Source organism: Sapajus apella, unplaced genomic scaffold, assembly GCF_009761245.1.
Source record: "Sapajus apella isolate SASKATOON/1434 unplaced genomic scaffold, GSC_monkey_1.0 scaffold22, whole genome shotgun sequence".
Lineage (NCBI taxonomy): Eukaryota > Metazoa > Chordata > Mammalia > Primates > Cebidae > Sapajus > Sapajus apella.
This window is the reverse complement of record NW_022436962.1, coordinates 9,536,622-9,552,678: the sequence shown is the minus strand read 5'-3', so window position 1 is coordinate 9,552,678 and position 16,057 is coordinate 9,536,622. Positions and strand designations below refer to the sequence as shown.

General features: G+C 48.7%; 1 protein-coding gene across 3 annotated transcripts in view; it reads left to right on the top strand.

The window, feature by feature from the left end:
* The window catches only part of RAB7B (RAB7B, member RAS oncogene family), a 30,862-nt gene that overhangs the window by 4,742 nt on the left and 10,063 nt on the right, over positions 1-16,057 (top strand). For 2 of the 3 annotated variants that reach the window (XM_032288999.1, XM_032288997.1), the window contains exons 2-5: positions 2,684-2,752; positions 3,289-3,415; positions 4,133-4,348; positions 10,813-10,938. In XM_032288999.1, the coding sequence (XP_032144890.1) occupies positions 2,700-2,752; positions 3,289-3,415; positions 4,133-4,348; positions 10,813-10,938 (522 nt within the window). In that variant the 5' untranslated portion in view covers positions 2,684-2,699. Of the gene's footprint in view, positions 1-1,817; positions 1,846-2,683; positions 2,753-3,288; positions 3,416-4,132; positions 4,349-10,812; positions 10,939-16,057 lie in introns of all 3 variants that reach the window. The other variant, XM_032288998.1, reaches the window with a different exon arrangement.

Here is a 16,057-nt window from a genome sequence, read left to right as displayed (position 1 = left end):
GCTTCTCTCTCCTGCTATGTAAGGAAGGATGTGTTTGCTTTCCCTTCCACCATGATTGTTAAATTTCCTGAGGCATCCCCAGCCATGTGAAACCAATTAAAACTCTTTCCTTCATAAATTACCCAGTCTCAGGCAGTTCTTTATAGCAGCATGAGAACAGACTAATACAGCCCATGACATGATTCATGAAGGGGACATTAACAATCCCAGGTCTCTGGGGGTTTCCCATTTTGGGTCCCAAGCACAGCTCTCATGGCCAGTGAGCTCTAGCTCCAGTAGATAAAGCACTTTTCACTAAGAAGGCATCTTGAGTCTTTGGGGCTCAGCTGGCTCATTCTCCAGTTGGACAGCCAATGGAGAGGGAAAGTAACTGGCCCAAGGTCACACAGTGGCAAAGTGAGAATCAGAACCAAGGCCTCAGGATGTCATATTTACAGCTTTTTCCAAGTACCAGGGGAAACACAAGCTGGCCAACTTTTGAAACCTCATCTGAGCAGAGTCAAATCAAGGTTTACTCACCATGCTTCGTGCATCTAAAGACAACAGACCCAGGAGTTGGGGATAGTGCATGTGCGTATGTGCATGTATGGGTAAAACAAAGGGCCAATTAGGTATGTCTCCTACAATAGTTTTGCTATACCTTGTAAAAAAAAGATACACACACACACACACACACACACACACACTTATATATATACATTTACATTTCTAGGAATAAGACACATTTGTCGCTGGTCACGGTGGCTCACGCCTATAATCCCAGCACTTTGGGAGGCCGAGGAAGGTGGATCACTTGAGGTCAGGAGTTTGAGACCAGCCTGACCAACATGGAGAAACCCTGTCTCTACTAAAAGTGCAAAAAATTAGCTGGGCATGGCAGCATATGCCTGTAATCCCAGCTACTCAGGAAGCTGAGGCACAAAAATCACTTGAACCCAGGAGACGGAGGTTGCAGTGAGCCAAGGTCACACTATTACCTGCCAGCGTGGGCAACAAAAGTAAAACTCTGTCAAAAAAACAAAAAAAAACAAACAAAAAAAACCCCATATATTTGTTGTTAAAAAATGGAAAGTATTAAAAAGCAAAGAGAAAAAAATTAAAATCATGTTCCTACCACCCAAAATTAATCACTTTCATTTTTAATTGACAGATAAAAGTTGTACCCATTTACCATGTTGTTTTGAAATGTGCATACGTTGTGGAATGACTAAATGGAGGTAATTAACACCTGCATTATCTCACATACTTATTTTTTAGTGGTGAGAACACTTAATACATACTCTAGTAGGAATTTTCAAGAATACAATACATTGTTGTTGATGATAATCACCATGCTGCATAATATATCTCTTGAATCCACTCCTCCTGTCTAACTGAAAGTTTTTATCCTTTGACCAACATCTCCCCAGCTGCCCACCCCAGCCCAGCCCCTAGTAACCACCGTTCTACTCTCTACTTCTATGAGTTCAATTAATTATTTTACATTCCACGTATAAGTGAGATCATATGATATTTGTCTTTCTTTGCCTGGATTATTTCACTTACCATAAGGTCCTCCAGATTTACCCATATTGCCATAAATTGTGTTTTTAAAAAACTGAACAGTACGCATTGTGTACACATGTACCACATTGTCTTTACCCATTCATCCACTGATGGACACTTAGGTTGATTCCATATCTGGGCTACTGTGAACAGTGCTGCAGTGAACATGGCAGGTAGACGTCTCTTCAACATCCTGATTTCATTTCCTTTGTCTGTGTATCCTGTAGTGAAATTGCGGGAATTTTTAATATATTTCTTTCCTTTCTTCCCAGGCCTTTATCTATACAAGCAGGAACTCCTGTAAGTATTGGGGTGGTATTATGTGTACAGTTTAGCATCTTCTGTTTTTTATTTAGATCCTAGGGCATGAGTATTTTCCCATATTATTGTAATAGTCTCAAAAACTCCATTTAATGACTGCTTAATAGTTCATTGTGTGCTATGATTTAACCACTATTTTATTGTTGGATATTTATAAACCATACTGTGAAGAACATTGTTGAACAAGAGTCTTGACCCACATTTCGAATAATTTCTTTAAGACAAATTCCTAGAAGTGGAGGGCGGGAACATTTTTAAGGCTCTCAACACTTGCTGCCAATAGCCTTCCAGAAACACGTGTCAGTTACACCCCGCCAGCTGCATTAGAGAGGAGCCTTTTGATTCTGCAGTTGCAGCCAGACCTCGGGCTGGGGGAGGGGCCCTCTTCCATCCAAAGCCTCTGGGCAGTCCTGACAATGGACCCCTTGTCCTGCCCACCCCCATCTCTTCTTCCTGCATGGCCCTCCATCCCTGGCTCCACGCTGGGCTGTCCGTGAGGCCTCTGTTCAATCCTGTCCTGTCTTCTTGACGCTTCAGGCTGCCTCCAAGAGCAGGGTTGGTAGAGCTGAGGGGTGAGAGATTTGCCTGTCCTGGAGGGTTGTCACCTCTCCAGCTTTGGGGAGGCCCCCAGGGAAGGCGAGGGAGAAGGTGTAAGAGAATTGATGAATGATGCGCCTCTTTCTAAGAACTACCCCACCCAGTCCTGGGCCCAGGGCAGTCATTTGCCCATTGAAAAGGGGAAAGCAGAGGCCACCGTCAGTGACAATGGCTGCAAGGAACACTGCCCAGCAAGTGGATGACCTCTGCTTCCTTACAGGCTCTGAAGCCCCTCCATGAATCCCCGGAAGAAGGTGGACCTGAAACTCATTATCGTCGGAGCCATTGGGTAAGCCAAGCCAGTTCTGGAAACTGGGATGCAGCCCCTCACCCAGGGACAGTGAGACCTCCTGGTGTGTTCCCATCCCCCATAGGTCCATTTCTGACTCAGGGTGGCACCAGCAATTGTATCCCACTCCCCAAAAGAGAAGCTTAGTTGGGAGAAAGAAGCTGCACATAAATAGGTGGTTTCTAGTCCCAGATCTGCAGTGACTCTGCAGTAACCAGCTGTGTGAATTAGGCAAGTCATTTAGCATCTATCTGTCCTCCCACCTCCTACACACACAGAAAAAACCTGACCATCACTGTAAGATATTCCACTGTCTCCCAATGACTCTGCTCACTTCGATTGGCTTCTACTTCTAGAAACCATTTCCTACTCCCTTGCTACTCAATGTGTTGTTTATGGACCACCGAAATTTGAAATTACAAATTTCAGGGAGAGACAGTGGCAAGAGGGGCCTGGTAAGATTCTGAGAATGGTGTGGAAGCATGTGCATGTGTGTTTGCATGTGTGAGTTCACGTGTATCTGGAATTTTCCTCAGTGTGGGAAAGACCTCCCTCCTTCACCAATATGTGCACAAGACATTTTACGAGGAATACCAGACCACGCTGGGGGCCAGCATCCTCTCGAAGATTATTATATTGGGTGACACAACTTTGAAGCTACAGGTAAGAAGCCCTCCTTTTCCCTCTTCAACATACATACACTGAAAATCACCCCCACCCCTCGACAGCCACTCATGGAGCCAATGTGCACCAGAGCTAGAATGGTCTAGAACAGAGATGGGCAAACTTCAGCTCATGGACCAAATCTGGTCCACCTCCTATATTTGTAAATAAGACTTCACTGGGGCACAGCCATACCCATGATTAACTTCTCATGTTATGCACTACGATGGTAGAGTTGAGTAATAATTGGCATACAGAGACAGTATGGCCTGCAAAGCCTAAAATATTTACTACCTGCTCTTTACAGAAAAAAAAAAAATTGCTGATGCCTGATCTAGAAGGAAGAGCACTAATCCAGGAGTTGAGAGACCCCACGCCTAGTCTCAGGTTCTCTGGAAAATTTGGCAGGTGATCTTAGGCAAGACATTCCCAAGGTCCAAGTTTCCAGATCTGTGAGATGAGAATAACAGTTCCCACCTTGATGACCCAGGGGAAGAACGAGAGCTCAGATGTGAATTTACTCTCAGAATGTTAAGTGTTACCCCAGAGGTGTCGGAGTGTATGTGGGTGGGCGGGTCAAGATGCCTCTGTGTGAAAGAACCACGTGCACCTGTACCAGGGCTTGCTACCCAGCAAAGGAAGCCTTAGCATGAGGTAACCCAGCTGAGCTTACTTCCAGCCTCACCACTGCCCGTGGGGCGGCTGCTTTTCCTCCAGATCTGGGACACTGGCGGTCAGGAGCGGTTCCGCTCCATGGTGTCCACGTTCTACAAAGGTTCCGATGGCTGTATCCTAGCGTTTGACGTCACTGACCTGGAGTCTTTTGAAGCCCTGGATATCTGGCGGGGTGACGTTCTGGCCAAGATTGTCCCCATGGAGCAGTCCTACCCCATGGTGTTGCTGGGGAACAAAATAGATCTGGCAGACCGCAAGGTACTGTTCGTTCATTTATTCATTCAACAAACATGATGTGGGCACCCACTATGTGCCAGGCACTGCGTTAGGTCCCACACATGCAGAGCTGAATCAGGCGTAGTCCTTACTTCAGGAATTTCACAGTCTAGTAGTGGATACAGATACTTTAAAAGATAATTATAAAATAAAAAGATAATTATGATACGATATGGTAAATGAAATAACAGAGATATACCTTGGGCATTTAGGGAGTAAAGTAAAGGGGCATCTACCCAAGCCTAGAATATAGGACAGGTTTCCTGGAAGAGTTGGGTTCTGGGCTGAATAAACAGCATGATATCAGTTGAGAATGGAAGGCGACTTTGTCCCCTGTCGACAGGGGACGGGGGAGTTAGGGCATCAGAGGCAGGTCTCTGTGGAATTTGAACAAATCTGCATCATCGGGTCAAGCTGGGGGTCTGCAGTTATAAATTCTTGGATATACAAGTTTTCTGGGGACATAATAATTTTTTAATTAGCTTAAGCATATTCCAGACCATTGGGTTACCCGCTCGACAGCTGGCCTGCTCCGTGACTACAGTGACCCTGCTTGTGTAGGTGTTTACCATCACAGGGCCATTGAGAAGAGAGCATTTTTAATCCTCGCCTACAAATGAGGAAAGAATATAGGTAGACTTAATTTGTAAAGGATGCTCTTGGGTCAAAAGTCCAGACACCACCAGAAAGAGCTATTTGAACCAAGTTTCTCTTTTTAGTGTTTCAAATACAGAAGAGTGATGGGGAACTGGATCATCATGTCTAAACTACATTTTCACCATGGTTCAAAAAGAGAAAGCAATAGAAATGAGGCATCATTTGGCATGACGAAGTGTGTTTACGGGTGGAGAAAGGGAGGGAGGGATGGTGCTTCCAACTAAGCTATGATCTACAGAAAGGAGAGCCTCTGGCTCATAGAGAAAGAAACGTTTTTGGTTTGGACAGGCTGAGTTTGAGGAACTTGTAGAACTAGTTGGAAATGACCAGCAGGCTTTGGATGCACAAGAATGAAATTTCAAAGGAGAAGTCTGTGCTGGAAATAGATAATCTAGGAGTCGTCAGGTCTGTGGTCACTTCAGGTTGTAAACTCCGTGTCAATTCTCTAATTACAAATATCCAGCCTCGGCTAATAAGCAAAGCCGTAAGTTCCTTCAAAGACAAGGAGCCTCCATTTCTTCCCCCACTGGGACCAGCTGTGGGTGAGAACCTTGTGGTCTAAGAGAGGGAGCAGGTCCTTAGAATCTCACTGCCAACCTTCATGTCCACACTTCCTCCTCTTATCTGGAGTGGTAATGCTGGTTTCAGACCCTGTCGGGAGTGAAGGAGGAAGAAGGAGAAGAGGTCGGGAGAACAGGGCAATTCTTGTTTGACTGGTGCTGTCACAGAGAGCCTTGTACTATCCGGGCCTGACAGGTGTTGCAAGCTCTCTCTTCTGTGGGTCACTCCTCTGGGTCCTTAGGAAGCCCCACTGGGAACACTTCACTAAACCTCTCATGACCAGGGCCTTGCATTCCCCTCCCTAACCCCTAACTTTCAGCATCCCCACCCCATGGGCGTCACCTTTTCCTCCAAGCAGTCCTCTAAGTGGGGTTTAGCCTGTCCCAGCCTGGCTCTCTCTCTGTTGCATCCACCTGTCCTTCACAAGGCACACCATGCATTCTGGCTCCACTTAGGGGTAAGGGTAACTGGTGCCCAGTGCAGCCTCTTCCCCTGTGCTCCATCGTCTCTTGCCTCAGATACCTCAGGTGTATGTCAGACACCTGTCCACCGTGTCCCCCAAACTTCAGGGGTCATACGATAGTGACACCTCAACACCCTCTTTCAGCTAGAGGTGAGGCCTTCCCTGCTCCTTTTCTTAGGAGAGGCAGGGGTTGCTGTACCCACAACACAGCTCTCTCCAAGGAGATCCCTCCTAATCCTCATTATCAAGCTTTTATATCCATGCTGTGGAATTTAGAGTCATCCAAGAGAGTCTTTGCCATGAGACTTTGGGAATGTGTACCCAAGGGGGACTGTCTCCACCCGCTTTATATCTGACATCTGTCCGATTGTTGTACCTCTGCCAAAATGTTCATTTTAACTTCCATCTTGTTTCATGCTGTAGGGTGTGGGGAGGGAAGCTGGGGGAGCTCCAGGCAGAATCAGTGAAATAAGAGGTGCCATCTTACATCGAGAGGGAGGGAACCAACATGAGGCTTACAAACCATGAGGAAGCTTTGCCAGCTATTCTGGGGAAGAGCTACTTGCGGACAAGGACAAGAGCTGATGGGTGACACCAAGGACTCCGCTGAAGGAGGAGACCATGAGTGTGAGGTGGGGTCTGTGTGGAGTACAAGCCAGGAGCAAGGAACTTGGACTAAGGCCTTTCCAACCAAGAGCAGCTGAAGGACAGAGCTGTGAGGACACCGAGAAAGGGTGGAGGAAGGAAGAGGGACTGGGGAAGGCTGAAGGGCCAGGGCTGGGGCGGCAGAGGCTGGGGACAGGGCAGCAGGAGGGAGGGCCTGAGGGGGTTGAGGGAAAGGAGATCGGGGCACAGGAGGCCAAGCGTCATATTTTACAGAGGCTGACATGGAGAGATTTGGGCAGCAAAGGATTTCTGAGGCTACCGTGAGAGGTGGCGGCTGCGTGGTGAGGGGTTAGAAAGCCTCACCAGATGGCAAGTGTTTAGGAAATGAGAGGCACCTGGCAAGATGAAAAGGGTGGGTGGTGACTCACAGGGGTAGAGGGGTCCAATCCAAGCCTCAGGGTGGATGAGCTCTGGTGTTCAGAGAAAGAACAAAGGTTTGAAAGAGGCAGTGAGGCACCAGGCAAGCCAGCCCCCTCTCTGGGATGTGTGGTGAGCAGAGTCTGCAAACAGCCACAGTGGGGAGGGCAAGAGGGGGCACTGGGGAAGCATGACCCTACGAAAAGCCAGGGTTCAGCCAGACAGGGAGGTCCCTGGAGAGGATGGAGGAGAAGATGGAGGAGAGGATGGAGGAGGGGATGGAGGAGAGGGAGGAGGAGAGGGGGGAGGGGAGGGGAGGAGAGGAGGGAGGAGAGGAGGGAGGAAAGGAGGGAGGAGAGGGGAGGAGAGGAGGGAGGAGAGGAGGGAGGAGAGGGAGCCTGTCTCTCAACAAGGCAGGCCCAGGGAAGAGGTTTGTAGGGAGGTGGGGTAGGACGGGGAGGGGAGGAGTCACTGAGCAACAGTGAAATCAGGAGGGGTTAGTGGAGAGGAGGGGGTGGTGGGAGAGAGCAGAAGGACTTTAATTCTGAGACCCGGGATTATAAAGCCCCAAGAGGGAAGACTGGGGGTGCTGGGCCTCAAATGTCCTTACTCTGCACAGACCTGGCAAGGGCTCTGCCTGTCCCTGGCTGGGTGTGGACATGGAGAAGGGGAGCCAAGACACATGTTCTTGTGGGGCTCCTTCTCCTCGAGCCTGTCCCACAGACCCATGCTCACACCCACCCACCTGGTCCATGTGGCCTGGACCGGTTTTCTCCTCTGTGGGGTGGAGGTCAGACTTCCTGAGACTGAGTAATAACAGGAAGGATGAGGTTTCCATAATGGAAATAATGGAACCAGGAAGTGATCCTCCTTATTATCTCCAAGGGACAGCTGGGAAGATACAGCAGCTTCTCCTACTTACTAATAAGACAATGAGTATTTAAAAATACACTGCAGCCTGGCCCAGTGGCTCATGCCTATAATCCCAACACTTTGGGAAATCAAAGCTGGGGGATAACTTGAGCCCAGAAGTTTGAGACCATCCTGGGCAATGTATCAAGACCCCATCTCTACCAAAAAATACATATATATATATATATTTTTTTTTAATTAGCCAGGTGTGGTGACACACCTGTAGTCTAAACTACTTGGGAGGCTGAAGTGGGAGGATTGCTTGAACGTGGGAGAGAGAGGCTGCAGTGAGCTAAGATCACACCACTGCACTCCAGCCTGGGAGACAGAGCAAGACACTGTCTTAAAAAAGAAAATTATTTATATATATATACTTATACATATACACACACATAGACAAACATATATATATATACACATATATTTATAATATATATATTGCTAGTTTAGGAAGATGAGAAAGTTCTGAAGATGGGTATTAGGGAATGTACAACATGACTACAATATGAATGTACCAAATGCCTGTGATCTGTAACCCAGCACTGTGGGAGGCTGAGGGGAGAGAATCACTTGAGGTCAGGAGTTCAAGACCAACCTAGGCAGCATAGCAAGGCCCCCATCTCCAAAACCAAAACAAACAAAAAAAATCAAAAAAGAGTGTTTAATTTAAAAATGGTAAAAATGGTAAATTTTGTGAGGTATATTTCATCACAATGAAAACAGACATATGTAGCCAGAATAATTTTAAAGAAATAACCGATTTAGCTTTAAAAAAAAAAAAAATCCCTGCTCCTTCTACAGAAGATAATAATGAAAAAAAAAATAGTTTATTGGAAAGAATAGCTTTGCTGGCATCTGTGCTACGGGGAATTTACTCACTGGGGCGTGAATTGTTTGCTCTGTGTCAGGTGGGTAGTTTCTGATTTACCAGTGATTCCATAAAATTAAGATCATGTTTTCTAAAAATGTCCTTTGTTATATTTAGTGATGGTTTAAGATTTAGTAATTAGTATTTGACATGCTAATTTTAGCACTTGTATAATCAATTATCTTAAATGCATATGAGATGGAAAAGCATCATAAACACAATGACACCAACTGGACGAATTTATCAAATGTTTGGCCTCCAATGAACAAGTGAAATTGTCACCAGAAAAGTGAAATGTCAATAGTATATTGTTGACCAAAAGCAACATGAGTGCAAGTAATACATTCAGAATTGTCATACTTCCCATGTCTCCAAGTGCCACACCCTGAGCTTATTTTCAGTCAGAGCCTAAATTATAAATAACTTTCATTTTATAAATAAAAGATGAGACGATTTTAAAAATCGTGAAACTGTCTCTGGGATTGGAAGAGAAAAGTGAAAAATCCTGTCTGGGCAGCTTTCTTCCCAGGCCAGCTTTCTGAGGTTGGGGTGGGGGAGGGCGGGGAGATATAAAAAGAATGTTGATTTGCAACATAATCACAATGATATTTCCGAGTCTGTATGCAATCATTCCAAACCAAACGGAGAGCAGGCAGAAATGAGATCCAAAGTCTGCCATGGCCAGGCGCTTGGCTCGGGTGGATCTGGTCATGGTAAGTCAGAGGAAAGGGTCAGCTGACATCAGCTGGAACTTTTTATCCCAGTAAGAAAGCCATTCCCAGAACCTGCAGGAGCCAGAGACCATTGAAACAGGGGCAGGGTTTGATCTGCCTCTGCCTGCACTGCATTCTGGGAGAGGGGTGGAAGGGTTCTTTCTCCATGAGAAAGACCTTGGCTCCCCCGAGTAAATTGAAATCATGACTATAAAGTACCAGGCTCAGCAAATGTGGTCATTTCCCCTCCCCAAAATCATTAGACATCAAACTCGGTGGTGACCAATTGTCTTTGGAAGTAACCCAAAGGGCTTCCAAAGCATCTCCAAGCCAACATTACAGATTGAACAGCCGTTTGCACTTGGGTAGAGAGGGAGTCATTCAGTCTGTGCCTAGTGGCTCATGTGTGCCAGGCCAAGAGCTGAGCTCCTGACCTGGAGCTCCCAGAGGGAGGCAGAAAAGGTGAGGCATGGCTCTTATGCAGTGCCCTGTGGAGGGCAGCTCAGATGCCAGGGGAGCGCTGAGCTGGGGCTGCATTCAAGCTCTGCCTTCTCTCAGCTGTGTGAGCTGGGGCAAGCTGCTGAACCTCTCTGAGCCTCAGTGTTCTTGTCTATAAAGCAGAACTGATAACACCCATCCCACAGGGTTACGGAGAGGATGAGATGAGTTCGTATGTGATAAAGTCACTAACGCGGTGCCTGGCCCACAGTAGGAGCTTATTACTTGTTCCTGGGACCCTACCCTGGGGAAGCAGGGTCAGCTGAGACCCGAGTCTCTGCCCAGCAGCAGGCCTCCTGAGTGTGAGCCTGCCTAGCTGGCCTGGAGGAGAAAGTCCTCCCTTCCTGTCCTTCCCGGCTGGCATCTCTCATGTGCAGCTCCCTTTGAAGGGACTGACAAAGGAGGCAATGGCGGAAGATACTCTTAGTTGAGGCCTTAGGAAGGCAGCAACGTGCAGTGGGCTCTAATTCCGCCAGGCCTGTGTTCAAATCCTGCTCGGCCTCACATGCTCTGAGCAAGATGTGTTTTCTCCAGGCCTCCGTTTTTTCATCTGTGAAATGGAGCTAACAATTCCCACCTCCCACATTGATATGTAAAGGTATAGACACTTGGAAGGTTCTCAATCATGGGAGTGGTGGGGGGCATGGTGGGGACGGTGGGGATGTGACAACGGCAATGACATAATGTGGTGATGGTGGCAACGGTGATGATGATAATACGGGAACCATGATTATTTCTTCCCCTCATTCAGGTACCCCAGGAAGTAGCGCAAGGCTGGTGTAGAGAGAAAGATATTCCTTACTTTGAAGTCAGTGCCAAGAACAACATCAATGTGGTGCAGGCCTTTGAGATGCTGGCCAGTCGGGCTCTGACGAGGGTGAGTGGCTGACGTGGCCCCTGGCCTGGGGAGGGTCTCAGGAGCTTCCTGAGCAGAACATCTTGGTACGGGCAGGGATGCGGGTGGGACGGGATCGCTCACCGTCTTAGTTAATTTGTTATGGAATGGGCTCAACAGCACTCCAGTTCTAGAACCAGAGAATGCCAGAGGTAGAAAGTGACCCCGGAGCATGCCGTCAGTGGTCTGTCAATGCAGCTAACTATCCAAATCCTGTGTGAAGTATCTAAAAACTCCAGTCCTTTATCTCAGCCCAGGAGGTTCTAACTGAGGAAGGGCTTGAGAAGTGATGATCTGGTCGAACCCTCATTGGCAGGAGGTGCCAGGTATTCACCCAAGTGAACTATCAAACCTGCAGGAGTTGCTGACATCTTCCAATCAAAAAAGATGAATAGGGCCGGGTGCAGTGGCTCAAGCCTGTAATCCTAGCACTTTGAAAGGCTGAGACAGGTGGATTGCCTGAGCTCAGGAGTTTGAGACCAGCCTGGGCAACACAGTGAAACCCCGTCTCTACTAAAATACAAAAAAAATTTAGCTGGGCACAGAGGTACCCACCTGTAATCCCAGCTACTTGGGAGGTTGAGGCAGGAGAATCGCTTGAACCCAGGAGGCAGAGGTTGCAGTGAGCCGAGATCACATCATTGCCCTCCAGCCTGGGCGACAGAGTGAGACTCCCTCTCAAAAAAAAAAACAATAAACAGACGTAGACCCCTCAGTACGAAGGTTTGACAAGAATGTGTTGAGTGTGAGGCCGGCACTGTACAGACCTCGGGACCCTCTGTCTCAAGAGAAAGGCAGATAGGCCCCTAAGAGATTGCAATACCGTCTGGTGTGGTGGGGCAGGACTTGGTGGAGGGCCTAGAGGAGGGGCTCAAGGACAGCTCATGCTGCAGGGCAGGGGAGGGAGGGGGGAGGAGGGAGAGGGAAGGAGGAAGGAGGTGGGGAAGATCATGGAAGGCTGCCTGGAAGCAGTGGCATGGTTTTAACGTCAGGCCGATGTGAAGTTTGGAAGCCTCACGGTTGGCACGTGGAGGGGCTCAACTTGTGTCATCATTCTGCCACATCTAATCAAGGTGGGTTTCTTAGGAGAGGGGAGAGGGTCATCGCAGAAATGGTTCTGAATTGAGGAAATGGGTAAATGAGGGTGGGAGGCTGGAGGCTTTCGCTAGGTGGAGGCACCTGCCGCCCTCATGGGATGCCCTCTGAGCTGCTCTGGAGAGAAAAAAACAGGCCCCAGCGAGGGGTTGTCCCAGACAGAGAGAGGCAGCAGCGACCTCTAGCAGCTGTCCAGGGAGAAGAGCCCAGCTAGGCAACCTCAGGCCTCCAAGCCCTGATCTTAGGGTGTCCTGTCCCCCTCCACCACCCCTTCGGGCTATTCTTCTGCTTCCCCTCCAGCCCTCGTCGTCCTGGGAAAGGGAAAGCAGCGAGGTGTCCATCTCTTAGTGCTTGGTCAAGAAGTGTGGCTTTATCTTATGGGCGGTGCTGTCGGCTCCTGAAGCTCAGGTGTGCCTCTCTTGCCGTCCTCCCGGAGTGCTGAGGAATGCTGTGTGACCTTGGTGGTGACATTGATCAGCAATCCTCCACAAGCACAGTGCGGTGACTGCCACATGCTTGGTCACCAGGAAGCATCCGTCAGCCCACAGCCTGCGTCTGTGCATGGTTACCACCTGTCCCATCTAGGGAAGGCGTGTCCTTTATTCTTCAAATGATGTCCTTCCTACTGTATTGCGGTTAAATTAGGTCCTTCCGACGGTGTCACTGCTATGACGTGGTGCTGTTAGTAGATAGTGGCTTGTCAGCTTGTTTTTTTTTCTAACACCCTTTCTTGGCAAAAGAATAAATGGGTACAATCCCAGGTCAGTCCCCCATGTTTCTGGGGCGTGCGCCCTGCGCAGAAGTCTGGAAGTCACAGGTGTGGTATCTGCAAACATACTGCCCTGGATTTGAATCCGGCGCTGGTTCTCTCAAGCGACCCCCTTGGCAAGACATATGACTATTCTGAGTCTCCATTTCCCCTCTATAAAATGAAAACAATGGCCGGGGGTGGTGGCTCATGCTTGTAATCCCAGCACTTTGGGAGGCCGAGGCAGGCAGATCACCTGAGGTCAGGAACTCAAGAACAGAACAGCCTGACCAACATGGAGAAACCCCATTTCTACTAAAAATACAAAATTTGCCGGGCATGGTGGTGCATGCCTGTAGTTCCAGCTACTAGGGAGGCTGAGGCAGGAGAATCGCCTGAATTTAGGAGGCGGAGGTTGCAGTGAGCCGAGATAGCGCCATTGCACTTTAGCCTGGGCAACAAGAGTGAACCTCCATATCAAAAAAAGAAAAAAGAAGATAATTTGAGTCCTTCAACATCCACTGAGTTGTCAGGCTACAGCTGGAGATGCGGCCGTCAGTGCACCTGAGGTCAGTAGAGTAAGACTTCCACAAATGACTGTCCCAGACTGAGATGAGTTCTGTTGGGGGTGTGATTAAGGTGACAAGGTGACTCCCAGGCAGCTGGTGGCCAGGGTGAGTGAGGATGCCTGCTTGGAGAAGTGGCATGCCAGAAAGTTTTGAAGGCAATTCACAGTTTGCAGGTAGAGACGGTGGGCCATCCTGGGTGTAAGCAGGAGGGAAAGAAGGTCAGACAGAAGGCCAGAGACCCAGGCATGGCGCTTACAGGCGAAATCTACTGTAGGTCTTCTTTTTTTTTTTGAGACAGAGTGTTGCTCTGTCGCCAGGCTGGAGTGCAACGGTGCGATCTCGGCTCACTGCAACCTCCACCTCCTGGGTTCAAGCCATTCTTCTACCTCAGCCTCCTGAGTAGCTGGGACCACAGGCACGTGCCACCACACCCAGCTAATTTTTGTATTTTTAGCAGAGATGGGGTTTCACCATGTTGGCCAGGATGATCTCGATCTCTTGACCTCGTGATCCACCCTCCTCAGCCTCCCAAAGTGCTGGGATTACGGGCATGAGCCACCGCATCCGGCCCTACTGTAGGTCTTGTTGGCAAGAAGAAGGAACCTGGCATGGAGGAATGTCAGGGCACGGGACATAGTGATGAAGCCAGGGAGGCCACAGAGGCCGTGAACCCCGATCAGGAGTTCCGACGTCATTCCACAGGCCCATGCCTTCCAGATGGCACTGCCAGGCCACCCAGGGCACTCGGGAGCTCACCCAGGACCTTGAAACCCAACAGGGCACGACTTTTTGCAGTGTCTTTGTTACTTAGAAATTTGGATGAGAAACATTTTCACATAAAAACTAACACATTTAACTAGGGCATAGAACGTAAAATTCACATCAATTCTTAAGAGAAAACAAGTTTACAAATATATATTTTGAGGTCAAAGAAAAGTTTTCAAAGGCATTTCCTATAAGGAACTTCCCTTCCTTTCCGGGGAGATTGTGGGCCCATTTGCTCCAGCCCAGGGCATTTTGAGAGGAAGATGTGGGAGGTGCTTCTACAATAAGGTGTGAGCCCCCGACTCGGGTAGAAAGAGCTGGGGCTCTGAAGTCGGAAGGATCTGGCCTTATGCCCAGCTCTACCTCACTGTGTGTCCTTGAGCAAGTCATGCAGCCTTTCTAAGTCACCACTTCCCTAGCTTTAAAGTACAAATAATAATATATTCCCCATGAGGTTGTTGTGAGGGTTAAATAAAATATTGTAGGCCGGGCGTGGTGGCTCACACCTGTAATCCCAGCACTTTGGGAGGCCAAGGTGGGCAGATCACCTGAGGTCGGGAGTTCGAGACCAGCCTGACCAACATGGAGAAACCCCATCTCTACTAAAAATACAAAATTAGCTGGGCATGGTGACATGTGCTTGTAAATGCAGCTGCTTGGAGGCGGAGACAGGAGCATTGCCTGAACCCAGGAAGTGGAGGTTGCAGTGAGCTGAGATTGTGCCATTGCATTCCAGCCCGGGCAACAAGAATGAAACTCCGTCTGTGTGTGTGTGTGTGTGTGTGTGTGTGTGTGTGTGTGTGTGTGTGTGTACTATTGTGCAGAGGGCATTGCATGAGTTTTCAAATGGAGCTGCGTGATAGGGTTTTCAGCAGCGGAGCTTCATGCTGCTGAGAGGATGGGCACCATGGGTGGTGATGAAGGCAATACCGCAGTGGCCCAGCTGTGAGAGGTAGAGCTGGCGAGGTGGGTGGATTAAAGAGACTTTAGAGGTAGAAACATCAGGGGTTGATGATGATCAAATGCAGGGAGAAAGGAACAGGAGCAGTTTCGGTGGGTGGCCAGGTTTCTAGCTTGGCAAATGAAGGGACAACGGATTAGTTAGGGATTCCATGAGCCAGGCAAGACAGGGAACAAAGGAGAAAGTGGGAGCTTCATGCGAGAAAGGGGTAATGAAGTCCACGTGAGCACACTGCATTCAAGTTCCTTGAGACGCCAGGTGGAAACATCCGAGTTCTGCAAGTGAGCCTTGTAGCCAAAAGAGCAATGTGTGAGGCACCTGTTGAGAGAACAGAGTAGTTGCTCAGTTAACATTCTGAAAGGAAAGAAGGTAGGTAGGTTACTTTAGTAACCAATTTAGCCACATTCAAGGGTTAGGGTGTTTAGTTATTCCAAAATATGACTAAGGATGCCCAAAAAATTGAAGAAGAGATACCCACCAGCTTTGGGAGATATGGGGTGGTGAGGTTTTGCTCTTAGAAAGTTAGCAATGCTGGGCGTGGTGGTTCACACCTGTAATCCCAGCGTTTTGGGATTACATCTGCTGAGGCAGATGGATTGTTTGAGCCCATGAGTTCGAGACCAGCCTGGGCAACATGTTGAAACCCCGTCTCTACTAAAAACATAAAAGCTAGCCAGGCGCGGTGGTGCATGCCTGTATTCCCAGCTACTTTGGGAGGCTGAGATGGGAGGATCACCTGAGCCCGGGGAAGTCAGGCCATGGTGAGCCGTGATTGTGTCACCGCATCCAGCCTGGGCCACAGGAGTGAGACCTTGTGAAAGAAAGGGGGAAAGGGGAAGGGAAGGGGAAGGGGAAGAAGGGAAGGGGGGAAGGGAAACGAGGGGGAAGCAGAAGGGGAAAGGGAAGGGGAGGGGAAGGGGAGGGAAGGGGAAGGGGAGGGGAAGGGGAGGAGAAGGGGAGGGG